Here is a 25574-nt window from a genome sequence, read left to right on the forward strand (position 1 = left end):
TGTATGGAATTACATCTCCTGATGATTTGGTCAGCTCCTTGCCGAAAAAGAAACGGCTCATCCCACATGTACCACTTCACTTCATACAGAAACTTCTTCCTTTGAGCATAAGTTAAATCTGGAGGTATAACGTTACTCACAAGGTAGTTCATAATGTCGGCGAACCATGGTTCTTCTGCTTGCACTCCAAATAATTGCTCATCGGGAAAAGATTCGTTAATCAACGACTTATCTTGTGAAGTTGCATTCGGATCCTCTAAATACGAGAGATGATCGACGACTTGATTTTTAGTTCCTTTTCTCTCCTTGATCTCCAATTCAAACTCCTGAAGTAAAAGAACCCATCGAATCAATCTAGGCTTCGAGTCCTTCTTTGAGACGAGATAGCGAATGGCAGCATGAACAATGAAAACTGGAACCTTTGTCCCAAGTAGATAAGATCGAAATTTCTTAAAACCATAAACAATAGCCAAAAGTTATTTCTCAGTAGTGGTGTAGTTCAGTTGAGCACCATTGAGAGTCTTACTAGCATAGTAGACTACATGAAATATGTTGTTCTATCTTTGCCCAAGAACTGCTCCAACGGTATAGTCACTTGCATCGCACATCATTTCAAATGGTTCAGACCAATCATGTGCAGTTATGACAGGTGCCGTAATTAAACTCTTCTTTAAAGTCTCAAAAGTAGCAAGGCACTCATCATCAAACTTGAAAGGAACATCTTTCTCTACAAATTGCACAATGGCTTCGAAATCTTAGAAAAGTCCTTGATGAAACGCCTATAAAAACCTGTATGACCAAGAAAACTGCGAATTCCCTTAACAGAAATTGGCGGAGGAAGATTCTCCATGACCCCCACCTTGGCTTTGTCCACCTCAAGACCCTTACTAGAAACCTTGTGACCAAGAATGATGCCTTGGCGCACCATAAAATGACATTTCTCCCAATTGAGAACCAAATTGGTCTCAATGCACCTTTTCAGCACTGATCCAAGATTGCACAAGCATTCATCATAAGAAGTTCCAAATATCAAGAAGTCGTCCATGAACACTTCTACATTATTTCCAATCATATCAGAGAATATAGCCATCATGCATCTCTGTAAAGTGGCTGGTGCACCACATAGCCCAAAAGAAACTCTCATGAATGCAAAAGTACCAAAAGGACATGTGAATGTAGTATTCTCTTGATCTTCTGGAGCGATATATCTCTGATTATACCCTGAATAGCCATCCAGAAGATAGTAGTAATCATGTCTAGCCAATCTATCAAGCTTCTGATCAATGAAAGGAAGAGGGAAGTGATTTTTCCTTGTATCCTTGTTCAGCTTTCTATAATCCATGCAAAATCTCCACCCCGTGTCTGTTTGTGTAGGAATAAGCTCATTCTTCTCATTTGCTACCACAATGATACCACCTTTCTTCGGCACACACTGAACTGGGCTCACCCATGAACTGTCAGAAATAGGATAGATGATCCCTGTATCTAGCCACTTTAGGATTTCCTTCTTTACAACCTCTTTCATGATCGAATTTAGCCTTCTCTGTTGCTCAATAGTAGGCTTGCTTTCTTCCTCTAGCAGAATTTTGTGCATACAATAAGAAGGGCTGATTCCCTTGATATCTGCTATAGTCCAACCAATTGCTGACTTAAATTCTCTAAGAATTCTCAAAAGCTTTTCCTCATTGCCACCTGAAAGGTTAGATGCAATAATAACAGGCAAAGTAGATGCATCACCTAAAAATGCATACCTCAAGTGTTCAGGTAAAGGCTTAAGCTCAAGAGTAGGAGCTTCCTCAATAGATGGCTTGAGGTGCTTTGGAGAACTTTTCAGCTCCTCCAACCCAAGAGATTCAAATGGCATTTCAAACGTCGCTTCCATGGAGAAGCATTCAAATATTGTAACTGTTGGTTACTTTCCTCATCTTCACTATCGGAATCCCCTAATAAGGCTTTCTCTAAGGCATCTGTCTTTAGCATATGATCCAATTCTGAAGTAACTACAGATTCTACGAAATTAACCTTAAAGCACTCCTCTTCATCAGTAAGGAATTTCATGGCATTGAAAACATTGAAGGTCACATCCTGATCCTACACTCGCATAGTGAGCTCACCTCTCTGCACATCTATCAAGGTTCAGCCAGTAACCAAGAAAGGTCTTCCCAAGATTATGGGAATCTTCTTATCTTCCTCGAAATCAAGAATAACAAAGTTAGTAGGAAAGATGAGTTTGTCCACCTTGACCAATACATCTTCCACAATGCCTAATGGATATATAATAGAGCGATCGACCAACTACAAGGACATATACGTAGGTTTTGGATCAGGTAGACCTAACTTCTTGAAGATAGATAACAACATCAAGTTGATGCTAGCTCCCAAGTCACATAAGCATTTGTCGAATGACACTTTTCCAATAATGCAAGGAATAGTGAAGCTTCCAGGATCTTTAAGCTTCAGAGGCAACTTTTGTTGCAGCACATCACTGCATTCCTCCATTAGAGCAACGGTCTCTAAGTCATCTAGCTTCACTTTCCGAGCGAGAATACCGTTCATGAACTTCACATAACTAGGCATTTGTTTAAGAGCTTTAGCGAAAGGTATATTGATGTGAAGTTTCTTGAAAACTTCCAAGAACTTAGCAAATTGCTTTTCCAACTTTTGCTTCTATAGCCTCTTAGGAAAAGGAGGTGGAGGATAGACCTGTTTCCCCCTGTATTACCCTCAGGAGGAGTGTTGACAACAGCTGTCTTCCTTGGTTCTACTTCTGTCTCCTTAGGCTCTTCTTCATCAGACACTTCTTCAGATTCTGGAGCCTTAGCTTATTCAGAAATTGCAACCTTTTAAGACCTCAATGTAATTGCCTTAACATCCTCCTTAGCTTCCTTCTTGCCTGGCACTTCAGTGTCGCTAGGAAGTGTGCCAGGTTGACGATTTAGCAATGCATTAGCAATCTACCCAATCTGATTCTCCAATGTCTTGATGAAAACAGCTTGGCTCTTGCACATGAGCCTCAACTCCTCCAATTCAGATTTTTGATTTGCTTGAGGTAAGTGCTGAAGTTGTAGTTGTTGCCTTGGTGCATATTATGGTTGTTGAAAACCAGGAGGGTTATACTGCTTTGTTGTGTATGGCTGATAAGGTTGTTGCACCGCATTCTGATTGTTACTCCAGCTGAAGTTAGGATGATTGCGGTTGTTGGGATGATAAGTGGCTGGAGCTTGCTACTGTGATCTCTAAAAGTTGCTCACAAACTGAGCTGATTCACTAGAAATAACACACTACTCTGTCTCATGTGCCCCCGCACAAAGCTCACAAACACTAGTGATTTAATTAAATCCATGATTAGCCAAAGAGTCCACTTTCATCGTCAAAGCTTGAAGTTGAGATGCTATAGCAGTAGCTGTATCCACTTCCAGAATTCCTGCTACCTTGTCTTGCAACATTCTTTGCGTAGGATTCTGGTGTTCATTAGCTGATATTAGCTCAATCAACTCATAAGCTTCATTATAGCTTTTGGCCTACAAGGCTCCTCCAGACACTGCATCGAGCATAGGTCTAGATTGTGCGCCTAAACCATTATATAAATAGTTTATAATCATCCAATCAGGCATGCCATGGTGCGGGCACTTCCTTAGCATCTCCTTGTAGCGATCCCAAGCCTCACACAAAGATTCTCCAGATTGCGCGCAAATTGAGTAAGTGCATTCCTGATTGCAGCCGTCTTTGCCATAGGGAAGAATTGTGAGAAACTTTTTAGGAAGATCCTCCCATGTAGTAATAGAGCCTACTGGTAGAGAATATAACCAACACTTAGCCTTATCCCTCAGAGAAAATGGGAAAAGTTTCAGCTTGATAACATCTTCAGTCAACCCATTGAACTTAAAAGTGTCGCAGATCTGGATGAAATCCCTGATGTGCATGTTGGGATCTTCTATAGGAGAACCCCCAAACTGAACTGAATTATGTATCATCTGAATCGTGCTCGACTTGATCTCAAAGGTGTTAGCCGAGATGGTTGGCCTAATAATGTTTGACTGAATATCATTGATCTTAGGCTGAGAATAATCCATCAACACCTTCGGATTTTCTGCTTGATCTGCCATTACTACTATAGCTAGTTCCTCAACTTTCTCTTCTTCCTCTAGTTTCTCTTCGTCCTCGACTTTCTCTTCTTCCTCAAAAACTTGCCGATGAACCACAACTTCTTCCTCCGCTTGAACCAGAGTTCTCTTACGAGACCGCGAACACGTATGTATACACGCTCGCTAGAGTACCTGAAACACGCAAAGAACAATTAAGTAACAATGTTTGAGTATAAGCGTTCACAAGTAATTCACACGCTAAAATTCACGCAAGTATACGCGTTCGCAAGTAATATATAATTCTTTCTAGTTTGTTCCCACATAGACTGGTTTAGGTTAACTTTGTAGATTATGCACTTATGCAACAATGATATGGCTATTATTCAATGCTAAGACGAATAACAAATTGGTTTTGATTATAACTAAGATACTACTTAATATGCAATAAAATAAGAGATTAAAGGGTTGAATATTATATGAGACAAACATGGGATTCTAACTTCGTTAAATACTCCATTCTAAGTCCTCCTGTTCTTAACCTTAGCATGCAATGGTGATGACACTAATCAGATAACACGAAACTACTAAATGCTAACTTTCGTTGCACGAATAACATACTACCAGACATCCACAAAAGAGATAGAAGTTGAACAGACACAAAATATGTTGAGACCCTATATGTGACGCCCTCAATATCGGGGTTAGAAAATGAGGACCGACACACCAATAAACTAACAATAAATAAGCATAAAACGTGATTAACTATTAACAGGATCTATACAGGATTAAATTTGAGACAAGATTACAACTACCAACCAGATAATATATATTACAACCCAAATAATCCTTAATTTACACAATCGATTCTGACTTGAAACCGACATATAACCAATTGCATCTTTACCACCTTCCAACTACTGTGCGTGCTCACACTCACTGCTACCTGCTCTGGCATCCAAAAAACTATGACACAGTAGGGACTTCCAGGAACGCTCATGCGAGCTGAACGCGTAAATCTGGCCATCTTCTTTCTTAACTGCCATGGTTAAAGCAAAGAAAATATATATGAGCACAAAAGCTCAGCAAGTAACTACATAGCAGTTCTATACAGCAATAATAGTAACAATAGCAAACTCTGAGGAATTCTACTTTTAAATCTCTAGGTGGCAGATTTCTATCTTTGGCATACAAGGTTATGAAGAAAGGTTTGGGCTTTCAAGAATCAAGGATTAAGATAGGGTGAAAGCCGACATTCATCGCAACTCAATAGCTGGAGAATCATATCATAAAGGCATAATAACATCATGGACAAGATATATGGCATCATGGCATCATGTTATAAACATTTATAATCAAAACAACTTCAAAAACTTAATTTTAGGACGCTACGGATTACAGCCGGTGATTAGCCGCGAAGTAATCCCGAACCTCGTTGGGTTCTCAAATACAATGGGATCCCTAGACAACATTTAAGCCTATCAATTGGTGTGAAAGGGACTTGCGTCTGAGTCCAATCCACTAAATCAAGAAAACATTCTTTTGTTAATGAGCAATTATCTTTTATAAAACTGATGCCAGGGAGAAATTACAAGGATTCTAAACAATAGGATTTAAATTATCAGTCGAGGATTGGAGTTATGGGACTTTCATCAGAAATTGAATTATCTTCTCACAAGTAGGATCATCAAGGATGAGTACCAATGATTCAACAACTAAGGAAGAAAGTATTGAAAAAGAGTTATAACGATAATTAACAAAGATAGGAGTGTCTCATATCAAGTGTAGTGTAATAACCCCAAAATTTTGAACTTTTTGTAACCCTTATGAATAGTGTTTTTTGCTGATATTGCTGAATAAGAAAACTTTTTATTCCACACTATGTAGGGGTTCTTTTATTGTTATTCTGAGATCTTATTAGTACTCTAAATGATATATAAATGTATGTAAAGATCGTCAGAATCCAAATTCAAACACTTTGATTTTTCCCGAATATCCACCAGATACCGAAAGAATTGAGTATAAGGTAACAGGATAAAAAGGATTTAAATTCAAGGATTATAAGAGAGGATCATAAAAGGAATATAATTTATTGAGAAAGGTTAAGGAAACCCAAGTAATAAGATCCTGGGTATGATCCCTCAAACGATAAATGAAAATGAAAGTTAAGCGAACCGTATAACAGATCAGTGGTCATTAGCCAAGTAATTAGAAGCTAATCAAAGAGATTAGTGAGGATGATGTCATCAAACCAATAAGAAGAGGACAAGCATGGGAAGATGACATAGGATTGATGACCTAAGCATGACCAAAGAGAAGTGTGTTGTTGGTTGATTAAGAACCACAAAAAAATCACCATGGTTAAAAGGTAAATAATTAAAACAAAAGCCAAAAACAACCAACCAACAAATCATTTCACCAAAACACAAGTTGACTTCACTTTTCTTCAAGAAAAGCTCTCGGCCTCTTTTCCATTTCAAGAAGAAAAAAACCAAAATCCAAGTTCCAAGCTTCATTAATTAGTGAGGTAATTATCTAAGACTCCTTATGCATAGATATAGCTATCCTATAAGTTTAAGCTTCAAATTCCTTCACAATCTCTTCCTAAAATTCATGGAAGAAGAGGGTGAATAGTGTTTTTCAAGAACTTAAAATTTTGTTCTTGAGTTTTTGTTTAGATTAAGCTTGGGTAAGGACTTTCAAGGGTGATTCCAAGCTAAGTAGTTACTCCTACTCACCAAGGAAGGTATAATCTCAAACCCTAGCCCTACTTTTGTATATTTAGAGCTTTTGTGTTTAGTATGGTTCATGAGAAGATTGATTATTGAGTATTTAGAGATGTGTTGGTTTTGTGATGTGTTTGGAGTTGTAAATCTTGTTGATTAGTTAGAGAACTTAAGTAAAGCTTTTAGTTCATGATGGGAAGTAGTATAAATTTGGAAATATTGAGTTTTTGGGGCTGTTGTAGCATTGTAAGTATGGAGTTTGGTTGTATGGTTGAATTGTGGTTAATTGGTGGTTGATTTAGAATAGGATAAAAATTGGTAATCGCGTAAACATAGTCGTCGTAATGTCCGATTTACTTTAGACTGTTTTTTTCTTAACAATCAGGACCGGAGGACTCACTGTTAGGTTTTGACCATTGCCATGATTAGATAGTTCATGTTACAAGCTTCATTTTGATATGTGGTTCATTTGAATCCGACGTACGGTTTAGGAGAAACGACCGTTTTAAGTAACGGCGTTCGCGAACGAACCATTACCCCTCGCCTTACTTTGAAACATAGGTTAAAGACCTTAAAGGACTAATTGGAGTATGAATCATTTATGTAAAGTGTATTAGGCAGTTGGTAAGGCACTCGCGAAAGAATCCCCTTAAAACCCTTAATGGTTAATTTATTAAAAATGGTGGAGCCGAGGGTACTCGAGCGACTTAAGAGAATCGTTGAGCGCAAAGCGAGTGTTAGAGTCTAATTGGTTAAAGTATAGATTCATAAGCGACTTTGGTTTAATTCCAACTTATATGTTGTTTATAGGTTACCAGACTCGTCCCAAGCCATTTATCACCCCCAGTCGCTCAGGCAAGTTTTCTACCCGTTATACTGTTGTTGTGATGTATACATATATATATGCATTATCTTGTGATAGATGCATGATGGTTAATTAGCAAATCTTGCGATATATTGGAGCATGTGATACGGTATATATGCATGTCTGTTTCGTAATCTTGATATATATCTGTTGATTCAATTTCTTATAAGTTGCATAATACCTATGCTAGAGATAAGCAGTAGTTGCGTATACCCTTATTATAGGGGACCCAAGGGTGAACATTTTCTAAAACCGGGAGTCGATGTTCCCGAGTATATATTATATATATATATATTGATATAGTTTTCAAAACTATTAATCAAATAAGTTTTATTTGATAACTTTATTTTATTTAATGAATATTAGTTGAATATTCATTCAAGGACTTATGACTCCGTTTATTTTATTTAATGAATATTATTTTGAATATTCATTCGAGGACTTAAGACTCCGTTTATTTTATTTAATGAATATTATTTTGAATATTCATTTGAGGACTTATGACTCCGCTTATTTATTAAATAATATTCTTTATTTTATTAAAGAATAATGTTTGGATAATCAAACTTATTTTCGATTATTCAAATAAAGATCGTACTTTCGTATAAGTATATCTTTGGTTATTTATTATTCATTTCAAGTATAAGTTTTAAAACTTCTATTTCAATTATTTTTATAAGGATTATCCTTTTGGGAATATTATTTAAATAATAATATTCAAATATTTTCTAATATATCGGGACTGATTTATTTCATTAAATCAGCATTACTCCAAACATTCTTAAAAATGTTTTCGAGTCTTCAAATTGAATTTTAAAAGTCAGAGCGGATCCCAAAACTCATTCTTATATTTAAGGTCTTTCTTTCGAAGGGGATTTAAATACTCGCTCAAAATCTTAGGGATCCGGCTCTGTGGTGAATTTTATATTCGTAACGAGGTTGCTGTTTTGAGAAAACAATTTGATTACTTGCCCAACGTTCGGGAAGTAAGTCCATCTAATTAAGTCGGCATAAGCGACAGGCCGGGGTACGGTCTATGAAGGTGTAAGAGGCTGGGTGACAGTCCATCCACGCGTGAGTGGCCGGGTAACGGTCTAGCACGAGGTCCTAATGCGACCAGGGTGATGACCGGCGAGGAATTCATCCATCTACAGTAGAAAATGTTACTTATTGGTATCTTTGCCTGATCAGCAAGATATCGGGTTTATGCCAAAATTCTTTTCTTTCCAAATTCATTGGATATTACAATTCTGTTCATACTTTACATGACAGAGGTTTCAGGAAATGTATGAGATATATATATATGGATATATATCGGGACTTAATGAAGTATCTCGTAACTTCATTTCTTTTGAATGATATTTCAAGGATTGAATCTATTCAAATCATATCTTGTAGTCTCATCTATGTGATGAACTTTTGACACAGATTATACCTTGAACGGTGGTAGTTCAAGTAGTATTCGGAAAAGATATAAGTATATTGTAGTATCTTGTAACTTCATCTTTCAAACTTATATCTAGTAAATGATTATCTTGTGCATGTCAAAGATTTTCAGAAAAACGTTGAGACAAGGTTAGATATATGAGATCACCTTGCAACGATATTTTTATACAGTTATAAACTGGAACTCTGTGTATATTATACATGTCAGAGGATTTCCAAGATTTTGAAAAGTATATATACACATATATACTGAATATTTTGCGACTTGGTCGTGTTAAGATATCAAACTTGGTTCATATCTGCGTAACCAAGACTTTCATGAGTACTATGAGAATGCTCATATATTGTTAATTATTATATATATTATTTTGGTGGGCTTGTTGCTCACCCTTGCTTTCTTCTTTCATCACACAACAACAGATAGAAAAGATGAACAGGACCAAGCTTCCAATTCGCAAGCGGTTTGGAAACGTTCCGCAGTTTTCTGGAAGCGTTGATGCCGCCGTAGCTGAGGTAGAAATTACCAATAGGCTAGGCTTTCAACTTCTGATGTACCAGACTTATGTATCTATATGAATTGTAATAATGGCAAAGAAATGTAAATTTATTCAGAAACCCTTTTAAGGTATAACGGTTTATAACTGTGGAATAAAATGACTTGTGTTACTTTTGGTATTCATCTCTGAGACTATAACTTGTGGTGTGGGTAAGTGTATATTGTGGGGTCACATTACTCAGTAGTTGGTTGACTGTTAAGATTAAGTATTGATAAGGGAAATGGAACTCGTGACAACCCAAATCCCTGACCCCGGATTTGGGGGTGTTACAGAAATGGTATCAGAGCCAAGCGTTATAAACCTCAGAGATGATGTGACGTTAAGATAATAAGTTCACAAAGATAATAAGAACTCTTGCCAAGTTCATAGTCGGGCTACCTAACATAGTACTGACAGTCAAAACCCTTACAAGAACCCTTATAAATATTATGATAGTAACATAGTTCGTTCTCATATAGGGCAGCGGGGCACCGAACCCTGAGGTTCAGGAGCATCAGCATGAGGATGTTTTATTACATATTGGAGATCAAATTGTGAATCCAATAGAGTACCCTAATGAGGGACCGGATGAGACTCATATTGAAAATGTTGCGGTTGAGGATGTTATCCCAGAAGGGATTGTTGCTGAGGAGGATCTCGTGGAGGATCCTGACGAGAATGAAGAAAGGACCGCTGAGGAATTGATGACCGTAGTCAGGGCGACTACCAGAGCTAGAATGGCCGCGAGGGTGGCACAAGAGGATGAAGAATTACCAAGGGCACAAAGGATAATGAGGGCAGAAGGAGTGGGGCCTTCCACGGCACCAATTATACCAGTATCAGACCCTCTTCTAGAGGTTCCTGTAGACATCCATGAGGTTCCACCAATTCCTGTTCCCTCCCCTGTACAGAGCCCAACACCTACTGAGGAAATGCCACCTTTATCTCCTGCACCATTGTCACCTGATACCGTGCTTGGTTATCCATTTGGATCCCCTGGGCCTGCACCACCTGCACCCCATGGACTGCTAGATGCTACCACTCAGGCTTCTCTTATCGCCGATTATTATATGACTTTGGGTGGCCTGTCTGAGGCCCGTAATGTTAGGAGTGATCTGTTGGATCAACTTACTGCACCGAGGATTGAGGGCGGGGTACTTCCGGAAGGATTAGCTTATAGCATGGAAAGGATTGAGGCTACCACCCGTGTTACAGCTAGAGGCCATCTTGAGGGTCAGATTGATCCAGCTCTACTTGCAACTATCTTAGACCTCATCACCGCTTTAATGGAGCAGGTTAGGGATGTTGTGCATGCCCGCATTTCTTGATCCATAATAGTGTGCAGAGTCTGAGCAATCTGACAAGAATTTCATGCAGCACCGCTTTTGGAGGATTAGCCTAAGTTATGAATGATTAGTTTTAATGACTAGATGATTATCTATGGTAGTACTTTTGGGATAGAAGTGATCAGATCAAATGATATAATTCTCTTTAATGTGTTTAGTTGTTGTACCCTCAAACAAATAGTTAAGTATATATTCGTTAATTTCAGTTCAGATCAGTTTGTTTGTGATAAGTTCATATTGTTAATTACGCGGTTAACACTTAAGAGTGTGTCATGAAGTTTATAGAACTTGAGAATTCATAATTTGCAATCATGCAAGGACTGAACGAGGGAAAGATTTAAGCAAAGTAAGTAAGATAAATATCCAGAGATTCTCAAAATTTTTCCAAGAATCATGCCCCCACGAGGAATAAGATTAGGGGCAAACCTTGAATGTGATAATCAGGGAGGTCGTAATTAAGATATAAGGAACCCAGAATATAATGAAGGGGAAAATGAGGATTTTAAATTAAAAGATGACCCCAATTATGGGGAGTAGGAAGAAATATTTAGACTGAGAAAACAGAAGTCGAGCAAGATAGGAAGAACCAAGATGGTACTCCTATTGGGTAATCCATGGACCTGCCTAAAACAAAAAATTTACTTTTATTCCCCAAACACCACCCTGAGGAAACAATGTGGTGGGAAATTCTTTCAGGACTTTTAAGTCAGTAAGCTCTCAGAGTTCCAAGGAACAAGCTGACCTAGCCGAGGCAAGAGCCTGGCCAAAGGAGATAAATGACTGATTTTATATTTTAAATGATTGATGAAGCGCAAAAGACTGTTTTTGTCACTTACCTTCCAAAGAGAGAGGCCACCCGCTGGTGAAAGACCAAGAAAGGCACGGAGCCAGAGGTTAGAATAAACTGATTAAAGTTCAGTCAATTATTTTCAGGAAAGTACTTCCCAAGGTTATGGAGATAGTGTAAAAGCTTTAGAGCCAGAACAAAGGTGGACGAGTATGATGAATTATGAATCTAAATTGTAAAAGTTGTCAAGATTCGTTCCGAGGACACGAATCCAGAACGACGGGATGTTTGAAATCAATGCTTATGTTGGGTTGGTTCATGAAATAATGATAAGAGAAAGGATAATAAAAAGAAACTGAAGTGGAAAGGAAAATAAAGGCAATAGAGTTTGAGGAATGATAAGGAAGTTGGGTATGAGGAAACCCTAAAGACTCGTAGCAATAGAAATAGAAAAGTATGTAATCGATAGGATGAGGGTGATTCACCATGAGTTAAAATTGATGGTTGAAGGCATAAGAGATACATATATTTTATCCCCTGTAAGTTGGGAGGATTCGAGGAAACCTGGAGATACTTCGAAGGATAAATAATGAGACGCGGATAGACTGAGGAGACAAGAAAGTAGGAAATTAGCAAAATCGGATGAAGGAAGTGACCTTCAAGAATGTGAAGTGTAAGACCGGTGGCATGATACCCAGAAAGGGAGACGCCAGGTATGAAAGACATCCCAATATTGAGATGACTGTTGAGATAAACAACAAAAGTAAATCAGGAATTATTAAGAAGAAGTTCACGTTGAACACGACCAATATCTTCCAGGACATCCCTGTTTCATTAACAAATTAGGAAAGAAAAGCGGGTAACCATTGTTATCTTTTGAAGGCCATATGTGTTGACCTCAGTTTGAATAAGGATGCTATTGTGAAATTAGTATAGACTATCTAGGTGGGAATGATTGAATAAGACACCCTTATCAGGGATATATGACTTGATTTATCCATGGAAGGATGCATGTACCTTTTTAAAGGTGGAATTAAGGATAGAACATCTGTAACTTTGAGTCCTAGGGGAATGCATAAAGGTTGGCATTTCATCCTTAATAGGGATAGTATGAGTTTTGACAGTATAAATTGGAAAGGATTAAGGTAACAACAACCTTTAAGGATCAGTGGAGAAATTTTTCAGAAGTATATAGACAATGATTCTGGTATTAGTAAATGGTATCTTGATATGCCCTGTGCCTAGGGTGTACCTGATGAAGGATTTAAGGATAACCTTAGAGGTTTTACAAGGAGAAAGGTAATATTCAAAGTTCTCAAGAATAGAAATTTTGATAAAGGAAATGTGACGTAATTATAATAATGCCAGGTGGGGCACATGTTGAACCATAAGAAAGTATAGATTGACCCAATAAGTCGAGATTGGTGAAATCAAGAAGGACCCAAAATAAGAGACGTCCTAAGTATGATCAAGAGTCAATCATGACAATGTTAACCTCTAAAAGACCGAGGCAATAACTTATGGAAAAGTGATGATATATTTTTTTACCAAGGCATAATGAAGAGCATTTTCACACAAGCAGTGATTGGAAATGAGGTAGAAAATTTAGTTGAAGGTCATTTAAAAGACATTGATTGTAAGGAAATTTTACTATCAGGAAAGGCCAAAGAGGTGGCCGATACTTTAAATGTAAGAGGATAATTATAGGTGCTCGTGCCAGAGGAATACAGTGATGATGGTTGAAGCCGTGAAGGTTGTATTATGGTTTGAAAGATTGACATTCCTTCTGATGATTGTGCGATACTCAACCGTGATGGTAGTTTGGTAAAGATTTAATTTATGAAATCGCCGTGAGCGGGCTATCTATCTTATAAGGTTATATCTTGAGATAAGCCAGGACCATGTTACGAAAGGACTGAATGAACCTTTGAGCTTCATGTCTCCTAATAAAGACATATGGTTAATAATGGTATTAACCTGCTATCGTTGCTTTTATTGAAACTCTTCTGCAATTTTATCTGCTTCATGTCATATGTACGCCAAGTTCAGGAGTGTTCTTCATGAATCATGGAATGGTGATTATGTTGCCTCCTTAGAAGAATCCGATACGACATGTATGGACTCCGTATGGTTAGCTATTAAGATTTTATAGAAAATGAATGACTACAGTAGGTCAGTGGTGGACCATAGTAATGCAACAATGATTCTGCGAGTAATGAGCTGATTACAACCGTGAGAGTTGTATTGAAATGGATGTTGAGATTGAGTACCCCTAATGGGGTCGTGTTGATATATAAGTTATCATTGATAGACTACCTAGTGGAGTACTTACATATTATATATTTATTCCCTCTTATGAATAGAGAGTCGTATTACTATACAAGGAAGGTTGCGGTGCAAGCATAGAATTCTAGTAACGATGATGTCTACAATGAGATCCCAGATTTGATTTTCGACGTCGAGGGAGTTTCAAAGGCGATCGTGTATAAGCTCGAGCAAGAGCATGGGTCCATAGAATGATGGACAAAATATCAAAAATATTTAGGCATGTGAAATACGATGCTATAATACCTGATGTTGATATAGATACGTATATGTTTTGTTCTCCTATGATAAACCTCTATAGTTCAGAGGTAGATTCCAAGCCAGATATTTTGTGGCAGTATATTTTATATATATACAATTCTCTTCAATTCGTTCTTTTCTCTCCTTTTCATTTCATATAAGCTGAGAAGAACAACCCTTCCAGAAGGGGAAGTATTGCCGAATGACTATCTATCTGTGTGATAGAAGCCTAGTAGGATGCCACATGTTATTTAATTGCTTGTCAAGTACTAACGGTTGGCCACCTTCTGTACTAACTATGCAATAGAACAAGTGTTCATGATCATAGTGATCTCTCAATAAATTCTTTTACTTCTATACGAAGGACCAAGCTTTCGAAGATGGAGGCAGCTAGAGATGAAGTAGTATCAGTACGGTGGTATTCTGATTCTAACACGTTCGTGATACTAAGGTTGACGTGGTTATTAAAAGGTTATAGAACGCTAACGAGCAAAAGTGTAACCAGTGTAGTATTATGTACGGAAGATAGTAACGACTACGAACTGGAGAAGAATGGGTATTGAGAAGCAAAAGCTATAATGCTAGAAGCTATGATGAGAGTCGGTGCAATAGATTTGAAAGAATTTGGAATGATCACTTAACACGGATTAAGTTTTCTTACGATAATCGATCGTATGTCAGTATCGAGGTATCGCCTTATGAGATCCTTGAGGGAAGACAATGTCGATCTCCCTTATGTTAGGATGAAGATTGCAGGGTGCAAGATGCTCAGACCAGCAGTGGTCCAAAGGACCAAGGATATAATAGATCTAATCAGAGGACGGCTGGTAGTAGCCCGAGATGGACATAAGAAGTATGTTGATTCGACACGAAAGGACAAAGGATAGGAAGTAGGGGACCTAGTGATGTTAAAGGTATCCCTTGGAAAGGATGGATGAGGTTCGGAAAGAAAGGAAAGCTAAGCCCCCGAATTATTGGACCCTTTGAAGTATTAAGACGTATTAGGAAGCTAGCATATGAGCTAGCCCTACTCCCAAACCTGTAGCAAATTCATAACGTGTTCCATGTATCAATGTTAAGGAAGTATAATTCGGATGCTAGACAAATAGGGGCATATGAGCGCATAGACATGCAACCAGACGTAACCTATATGGAGCAACCGGGAAAGGTTATAGATTAAAAAGGAACAAGTGCTTGGGAGAAGGGCTACCAAACTACTTAGAGTTTGATAGTAGAACCACAATGTGGGAAGATTGACTTGAGAGTTAGATAGTGCAATGCTAAGAAAGTATCCCTATTCATTTTTTCCCTGATTCCGGGACGGAATCCTTTTAAGGAGGGGAGACTGTAATAACCCCAAAATTTTGAACTTTTTGTAACCCTTATGAATAGTGTTTTTACTGATATTGCTGAATAAGAAAACTTTTCATGCCACACTATGTAGGGATTCTTTTATTGTTATTCTGAGATCTTATTAGAACTCTACATGATATATAAGTGTATGTAAAGATCGTCAGAATCCACATTCAAACACTTTGATTTTTCCCGAAAATCCACCAGATACCGAAAGAATTGAGTATAAGGTAACCGGATAAAAAGGATTTAAATTCAAGGATTATAAGAGAGGATTATAAAATGAATATAATGTATTGAGAAAGGTTAAGGAAACCCAAGTAATAAGATCCCAGGTATGATCCCTCAAACGATAAACGAAAACGAAAGTTAAGCGAACCGTATAACAGATCAACGGTCATTAGCCAAGTAATTAGAAGCTAATCAAAGAGATTAGTGAGGATAATGTCATCAAACCAATAAGAAGAGGACAAGCATGGGAAGATGACATAGGTATGATGACCTAAGCATGACCAAACAGAAGTGTGTTGTTGGTTGATTAAGAACCACACAAAAATCACCATGGTTAAAAGGTAAATAATTAAAACAAAAGCCAAAAACAACCAACCAACAAATCATTTCACCAAAACACAAGTTGACTTCACTTTTCTTCAAGAAAAGCTCTCGGCCTCTTTTCCATTTCAAGAAGAAAAAAAACCAAAATCCAAGTTCCAAGCTTCATTAATTAGTGAGGTAATTATCTAAGACTCCTTATACATAGATATAGCTATCCTATAAGTTTAAGCTTCAAATTCCTTCACAATCTCTTCCTAATATTCATGGAAGAAGAGGGTGAATAGTGTTTTTCAAGAACTTAAAATTTTGTTCTTGAGTTTTTGTTTAGATTAAGCTTGGGTAAGGACTTTCAAGGGTGATTCCAAGCTAAGTAGTTACTCCTACTCACCAAGGAAGGTATAATCTCAAACCCTAGCCCTACTTTTGTATATTTAGAGCTTTTGTGTTTAGTATGGTTCATGAGAAGATTGATTATTGAGTATTTAGAGATGTGTTGGTTTTGTGATGTGTTTGGAGTTGTAAATCTTGTTGATTAGTTAAAGAACTTAAGTAAAGCTTTTAGTTCATGATGGGAAGTAGTTTAAATTTGGAAATATTGAGTTGTTGGGGCTGTTGTAGCATTGTAAGTATGGATTTTGGTTGTATGGTTGAATTGTGGTTGATTGGTGGTTGATTTAGAGTAGGATAAAAATTGGTAATCGCATAAACATAGCCGTCGTAATGTCCGATTTACTTTAGACTGTTTTGTTCTTAACAATCAGGACCCGAGGACTCACTGTTAGGTTTTGACCATTGCTATGATTAGATAGTTCATGTTACGAGCTTCATTTTGATATGTGGTTCGTTTGAATCTGACGTACGGTTAAGGAGAAACGACCGTTTTAAGTAACGGCGTTCGCGAACGAACCATTACCCCTCACCTTACTTTGAAACATAGATTAAAGACCTTAAAGGATTAATTGGAGTATGAATTATTTATGTAAAGTGTATTAGGCAGTTGGTAAGGCACTCGCGAAAGAATCGCCTTAAAACCCTTAATGGTTAATTTATTAAAAATTGTGGAGCCGAGGGTACTCGAGCGACTTGAGAGAATCGTTGAGCGCAAAGCGAGTGTTAGAGTCTAATTGGTTAAAGTATAGATTCATAAGCGACTTTGGTTTAATTCCAACTTATATGTTGTTTATAGGTTACCAGACTCATCCCAAGCCATTTATCACCCCCAGTCACTCAGGCAAGTTTTCTACCCGTTATACTGTTGTTGTGATGTATACATATGTATATGCATTATCTTGTGATAGATGCATGATGGTTAATTAGCAAATCTTACGATATATTGGAGCATGTGATATGGTATATATGCATGTCTGTTTTATAATCTTGATATATATCTGTTGATTCAATTGCTTATAAGTTGCATAATACCTATGCTAGAGATAAGCAGTAGTTGCGTATACCCTTAGTATAGGGGACCAAGGGTGAACATTTTCTAAAACCGGGAGTCGATGTTCCCGAGTATATTATATATATATATTTATATATATATATTGATATAGTTTTCAAAACTATTAATCGAATAAAATTTATTCGATAACTTTATTTTATTTAATGAATATTAGTTGAATATTCATTCAAGGACTTATGACTCCGTTTATTTTATTTAATTAATATTATTTTGAATATTCATTCGAGGACTTAAGACTCCGTTTATTTTATTTAATGAATATTATTTTGAATATTCATTTGAGGACTTATGACTCCGCTTATTTTTTAAATAATATTCTTTATTTTATTAAAGAATAATGTTTCGATAATCAAACTTATTTTCGATTACTCAAATAAAGATCGTACTTTCGTATAAGTATATCTTTGGTTATTTATTATTCATTTCAAGTATAAGTTTTAAAACTTCTACTTCAATTATTTTTATAAGGATTATCCTTTTGGGAATATTATTTAAATAATAATATTCAAATATTTTCTAATATATTCTGGACTGATTTATTTCATTAAATCAGCATTACTCCAAACATTCTTAAAAATGTTTTCGAGTCTTCAAATTGAATTTTAAAAGTTAGATCGGATCCCAAAACTCATTTTTATATTTAAGGTCTTCCTTTCGAAGGGGATTTAAATACTCGCTCAAAATCTTAGGGATCCGGCTCTGTGGTGTATTTTATATTCGCAATGAGGTTGCTGTTTTAAGAAAACAATTTGATTACTTGCCCAACGTTCGGGAAGTAAGTCCATCTAATTGAGTCGGCATAAGCAACAGGCCGGGGTACGGTCTATGAAGGTGTAAGAGGCTGGGTGACAGTCCATCCATGCGTGAGTGACCGGGTAACGATTTAGTGCGAGGTCCTAATGCGGCCAGGGTGATGACCGGCGAGGAATTCATCCATCTACAGTAGAAAAGGTTACTTATTGGTATCTTTGCCTGATTAGCAAGATATCGGGTTTATGCCAAAATTCTTTTCTTTCCAAATTCATTGGATATTACAACTCTGTTCATACTTTACATGACAGAGGTTTTAGGAAATGTACGAGAGATATATATATATGGATATATATATTGGGACTTAATGAAGTATCTCGTAACTTCATTTCTTTTGAATGATATTTCAAGGATTGAATCTATTCAAATCATATCTTGTAGTCTCATCTATGTGATGAACTTTTGATACAGATTATACCTTGAACGGTGGTAGTTCAAGTAGTATTCGGAAAATATATAAGTATATTGTAATATCTTGTAACTTCATCTTTTAAACTTATATCTAGTAAATGATTATCTTGTGCATGTCAAAGATTTTCAGAAAAACGTTGAGACAAGGTTAGATATATGAGATCACCTTGCAACGATATTTTTATACAGTTATAAATTGGAACTCTGTGTATATTATACATGTCAGAGGATTTCCAAGATTGTGAAAAGTATATATACACATATATACTAAATATTTTGCGACTTGGTCGCGTTAAGATATCAAACTTGGTTCATATCTGCGTAACCAAGACTTTCATGAGTACTATGAGAATGCTCATATATTGTTAATTATTATATATATTATTTCGGTGGGCTTGTTGCTCACCATTGCTTTCTTCTTTTATCACACAACAACAGATAGAAAAGATGAACAGGACCAAGCTTTCAATTCGCAAGCGGTTAGGAAATGTTCCGCAGTTTTCTGGAAGCGTTGATGCCGCCGTAGCTGAGGTAGAAATTACCAATAGGCTAGGCTTTCAACTTCTGATGTACCAGACTTATGTATCTATATGAATTATAATAATGGCAAAGAAATGTAAATTTATTCAGAAACCCTTTTAAGGTGTAACGATTTATAACTGTGGAATAAAATGACTTGTGTTACTTTTGGTATTCATCTCTGAGACTATAACTTGTGGTGTGTGTATGTGTATATTGTGGGGTCACATTACTCAGTAGTTGGTTGACTGTTAAGATTAAGTATTGATAAGGGAAATGGAATTCGTGACAACCCGAATCCCCGACCCCGGATTTGGGGGGGTTACATGTAGTACATGGCGTACATCTAGTTACAAAGTTTGGATATGGAAATAAAGGATACTTATCAAACAAAGGTAGTTCAAGGAATTCGAATTATAAGAAGTGGTCAATATAGGGAATTATTGAAGCAATACTAGAAATCAAGTTTGAGGTATTCAAGAGAATTAATCATCAAGGCAAAGGTATTCAAGAGAATTAATCAACAAGGAAAAGGTATTCAAGTTAATGAAGAATTCAGGTTACTCAAGACATTTCTCAAGGGAATTCATAAAGGTTCTCTTAGGGTTCATGAGATCATAGGTGACAAAGGAAATAGGAAATGTAATCGGGTATGAATCAATCAAGTGGTTGTAAATGGTCGAACATGATTCAATAACAAGTTATCATAAGAATCAATATTAGGGTTTCTCAGAAATCAATAACAGGTTTATCACAAGTATAAAAAAGAATCACTACTTTATTATGGCATTAGAAAATATCAATTCATAAGCCAAGGCATAGTTACTTGCCTTAAATCGCTTTCCTGCTTTACTGAAATTGAAACTGAACTACTGAAGCTGAACTACTGCCACCTAAGTTTCCTTTCCCTTTTCTAGCTTGAATGCCTCCACTATTTGAATCTACAATCCTGAATACCTCCGCTATCTGAATCTACAATCCAAAACATAATCCCTAATTATATACTTATTCGCACTCGACGTTCCCTGAATGTCTAACGATTATCCCAACTCGCATTAAAGCCTAACTTAGATACACGAGTATAATCACAGAGTATTCACATAGCACTTAGTAGTATATAGTTATATACTTAACTCGCACATTCAAGCATAATCATAGAGTACTCATATAACACATAGCGAGTATATACTTGTATACTTAAATGTATATCTTAACAAAACAATCACGATCTAAATAACTCGACAACTAAACAACTATTCCTTCATTTTTAACTATAAAATTTGAACCAAAATAAATGGTACCAAGCCAAGAAATCAACATGCAACCACTTAACTTGACATGCAACTAACCAAACATCTTTTAAACACCAAATTAATCTTACACAAACCAAATAATTAGACTCTAAAATCAAATTGACCAATCAACTTGAATCAACCCTTTTTAGTACCATATACCATTCAGATTTTTCAATAAAACACAAACAGTTTATCAAATATTGACATGCAAGGTTCCATTTACAATTTATACCTATTTTAATCCATTCCAAACAAGAACACATCTTGAAAACATTTCTTTTAAACCAAAAACTGAACCAAAACATTATTTTTGAACAAAATCTTAACATGCATAATTCCAATCATTTATTCCTTTGAAAACCGAATGAAATCCATACTTTTAATAAACAAAACTTAACTTATTCATACTTATCTACTCACATATCTAATATAAACCAAATTCTATTTCCAAATTAACAATAACCCAATTAATCAACAAAACAACTTGTAGAATCGACATGCAATCAATCAACCCAACATGCAATACTCCAAATCACAAATCCAACTTAATTAAACTCATGATCTAATCATTTAACCCATCTTCTTTCTAAACCAAATAAAATATAACTTGATTACACATAGGACTTTACATGCATGCAAGGAAAACAACTCAAAAACAAAGGTTTTTTATATATATATATATATATATATATCATCAAAACCAATCGAACATTAAAACCCTTTTGCAAAACTCATTTATTCGAACCAAAAACCAAATATTTGAACCAAAACCCTTTGTAAAATTTGAATAAAAATCAAAATCCCTTTTTAATAGCAAAAAGTCGAACCTACCTCCAAAACCAATCCAAGAAAGTCACACAACTTATGTACTATACTCTCTCTTAAGATTATACACTAAGAAATTATGTTTTCTTAGATATAACTAAGAGATGTGGATGCAAAAACTTTCTTAAACACTTGAATGCAAATAATATATGAATAGGGGATTGAAAATGATGAAGATCAATGGAAAGATCTTTAAATTCTAAGTAGATTTTGGTGTTGCATGTAGGAGAGAGAGAGAGAGAGAGAGAGAGAGAGAGAGAGAGAGAGAGAGAGAGAGAGAGAGAGAGAGAGAGAGAGAGAGAGAGAAAGAGAGCTCGGTGAGAGAGAGAAGAAGAGAGGGAGAGAGAGCCGAGAGAGAAGAAGGAGAGGGGAGAGATGAAAAATGATGTGAATGAAGTGGTGGTAGAAATGACAAGGCTTTTGTTTGATTCTCCCATGTGCTTATATTAGTGGAATTGTAAAATTACCAACCTACCCTTCTCTCACTACTAGCACGAAATGCATGCAAGGATGATATGGTAATTTGGTTAAGTTGAAATGAGATAGTGGGGTGGTTAATGACACAACTTCCCTTCTCTTATATTTTAAGGGGAAATGCATGCAAGGGCAACTTGGTAATCACATAATTATTAATCTAAATAATTACAAAGAATACATTTTACAAATAAAACCATAAATCTGTAAATTACCAGAGTGACATCATAAAATAGCTTAGAATTTTAGGGATTTTAATAAAATCAAATTCGAAATTTATAAATAAAAATAATTTTAAAAACTATTTTTTTAAAGAATTAAAATACATTTATAACATATATAAATAACAATTAATGCACTTCTTATTTCCTAAAATTCCAAATAATATCATACAAGCATATAATCACATAATCATGTACCTTAACATAGATTCACATATCACGTATCGTAATGAAATATACTTAATCATAAAATTTTTCTTTTTACTAATATTCATTCTTCGCGTAACCGGTCGCGTCTTGACTGACCGCCCGACGCTGAGCGTTTTCAACTACGCTTCACAATCATTCTCTTTATACCAGCTGACACGTCAAACTGGAATATAATATTTATTTAAATATTTTCATTCTCACATAATAACACATAATTCACATAATTACACTTTACTCTCATAATTAATTCACGAAAATTCCCAGTCGTTACATTCTACCCCCCTTAAAAAGGATTCTATCCTCAGAATTTAATCTAAACAAATAGAATGGGGATATTTCTCCCGTAATTTGCTTTCTAATTTCTAATCTGACTCTTCTATCCTGAGATTTCTCCACAAAACTCTAACTAGAGGCACCACTTTATTTCTAAGCGCTTTTTCTTTACAACCTAGAATTTATACTGGATGCTCCACATATGATAGATCTCGTTGAATTTTCACGGGTCCTAGCTCAGTCACATGACTAGTATCAGCATTATACTTCTTCAGAGGAGAAACGTGAAACACGTTATGAAGATGTTGCATCTGCGGAGGTACCACTAACTTATATGCTATTTATTTACAATTTTCCTTAGCACTTCAAATGGTCCAGTATATTTAGGACTCAGCTTGCCGTTCTTCCCGAACCAAGATAGACCTTTCCATGGAGGGATCTTTAACAATACTTTGATTGTGGGTATGAATATCACATCCTTTCTTATTTTGATCTGCATCTTTCGTTTGTCGATTTTGAGCAGCAATCAGCCTTTTGTGAATCACCTCCATTTTCTCTTTCGTCTGTTGCATCAACTATGGGCTAATAATTTGTATTCGTCAACTTCGTCCCAGTAGGTAGGGGATCTTCGATTGTTTGAATAGTCCTTTCGCTTTGTCCGATGTTCTGCAGATGATATGTCGTACTCATTTTTCAATTTAGCTTCCAAATGACCATGAAATTGTTGCCAAGATCTCGAGTTAAATTTTGGATCTCTACCGGATACGATGGACACTGGAACTCCGTGATGCATCATGATTTCATCCACATACATCTTAACTAAAATTTTCCAATGAGAATCTTTCACTGATATGCAAGAAACACACTGACTTTGTCAATCGATCAATTATTACCCATATTGCGTCATGATTATGCTTAGTTTGGTAATCTTACCACGAAATTCATCGCGATAAGCTCCCATTTCCGTTCAGGTATATCTAGTGGTTGAAGCAATCCACTCGGTCACTGATGTTCTGCTTTTACTTTCTGGCACGTAAAGCATTTATTTGGCCACCAATAACTTTCTTTTAAGTCCTTTTATATTTTTGTACTTCCATGGTGAATCGATAATCTTGATTTATGCGCTTCATTAAGAATCTCGTGTTTCAATTCCATAACACTAAAAATTTTAGATACGCGAGCAACTTGGTATATTCCTTCATTATCCTTTTGAGTCTTAATTTCTTTTCCAGACAACTTATCCTTCTCGTGGTTCATCATTTGTTCTTGATGACGTCGAATCTTTTCTAAAATTTCTGGCTGAGAAGTCATTGCATAGATTACCTCTCTTCCAATTTCTGGAATTCGCACTTCTATTTCCAACTTCCCAAAATCCTTGATTAATTCCTCATATGAATTTAACACATTCAACCCTCCTTTACGGCTTAGCGCATCTGCTACAACATTCGTCTTTCTGGGAGGATAACTGATAATACCGTCGTAATCTTTGATCAATTCCAACCATCTCCTTCGCCACATAGTCAACTCTTTCTATGTAATAATATACTTTAAGCTTTTGTGGTCTGTATAAATCTCACACTTTACACCATACGAATAATGCCTCCAAATCTTAAGGGCAAATATAATCGCTGCTAATTCTAGATCTTGCGTAAGATATTTCTGCTCGTGTGGCTTTAATTTCCTTGTCACAGATACTATCACTTTCCCGTGTTGCATCAACACACAACCCAGCCCTTTATACGAAGGATCGCTGTAGATCATAAACTTACCTTTTCATCAGGTGAAACCTACACTGATGCGGTTACCAACCTTTTCTTTCACTTCTAAAAGCTTCCTTCGCACTTATCCAATAACGTCTGGGAAATTTACGTTTGTATTATATCATATTTATAATAAATTATATGTGTTAATATGTTATTTATGTGGAATTAACTGTCAAACCCTAATTGCTATGTGTTATGTGCATTTTGTGTCGTCTATGTATTTTTAAGATAATTTTCAGGTATTTTATTTTTCATTTATAGCTTTCATTTCAAAAGTTTTACAACCCGAATCATGATTTTAAAGCAGGTATTTCAAATAAAACAATGGGCCTTATTTTTCATCAAACGGTTTTTACCATTGCATTATTCTGAACATCTACGTATTTTATAAATTTTCTTGTTTTGCGAAAAATGACTTTTCCAGGCCCCATTGAGTGTTAAAAACCCCATAAAAATCACATTTCTATTTTTATAAAATTATAGGACTTTTATTTATACCATTTCTTTGTATTTTTGCATTATTCACAATTTTTGGGAAATTTTGGCATATATATTGTATATATAAAATATTTATAAATTAAATTTTAATACTCAAAAATTAAAAAAATTGGGGCCAAATATTTTTATTAGATGTGTAATTAGCCCCTTAATTTTATTTGGGGGGTATTATTTTCAGTACTATAAATACCTGATTAATTATTAATTAGTTAATTATAATTAAAAATCAGAAATTCAAGAAATAAATTGTGTTGGTGAAGAACAACTGCAGAGATTCCATCACAGATTTCATCGTGTTTCTGTTCACCAAATCCATCATGTGAGTAACCAAAACAATCCTCTTGATGTCTACTTTCTATTCGTATAATCAATTTCATGTTTTGTAGTTTCGATTTTCAATTTGATTTTTAAGGTTTATGTTGAATTTATGGATTTTTGATTTAAGAATCGTTTGTTTGTTTTGATGATTCCAGTAGCTTTATATCAAGTTCAAGAATGATTTTGTATATTTAAATTGATTAGTATATCCCCTAGACGTAGTTGTTCGAGTTC

General features: G+C 35.8%; 1 protein-coding gene and 1 non-coding gene across 2 annotated transcripts; one reads left to right on the forward strand and one right to left on the reverse strand.

The window, feature by feature from the left end:
• Positions 1 to 3612: 3612 nt before the first annotated feature.
• Positions 3613 to 3718, forward strand: LOC141715411 (small nucleolar RNA R71). The gene has a single exon (XR_012572176.1). It is a non-coding gene; the product is annotated as a small nucleolar RNA R71 (small nucleolar RNA).
• A 20120-nt stretch (positions 3719 to 23838) lies between these two features.
• LOC141714365 (uncharacterized) lies at positions 23839 to 24279 on the reverse strand. Its single transcript, XM_074517887.1, has one exon. The coding sequence runs from the start codon at positions 24277 to 24279 to the stop codon at positions 23839 to 23841; it is 441 nt and encodes a 146-aa protein (XP_074373988.1).
• Between the last annotated feature and the right edge of the window lie 1295 nt (positions 24280 to 25574).

Source organism: Apium graveolens, chromosome 3 (assembly GCF_009905375.1).
Source record: "Apium graveolens cultivar Ventura chromosome 3, ASM990537v1, whole genome shotgun sequence".
Classification (NCBI taxonomy): Eukaryota; Viridiplantae; Streptophyta; class Magnoliopsida; order Apiales; family Apiaceae; genus Apium; species Apium graveolens.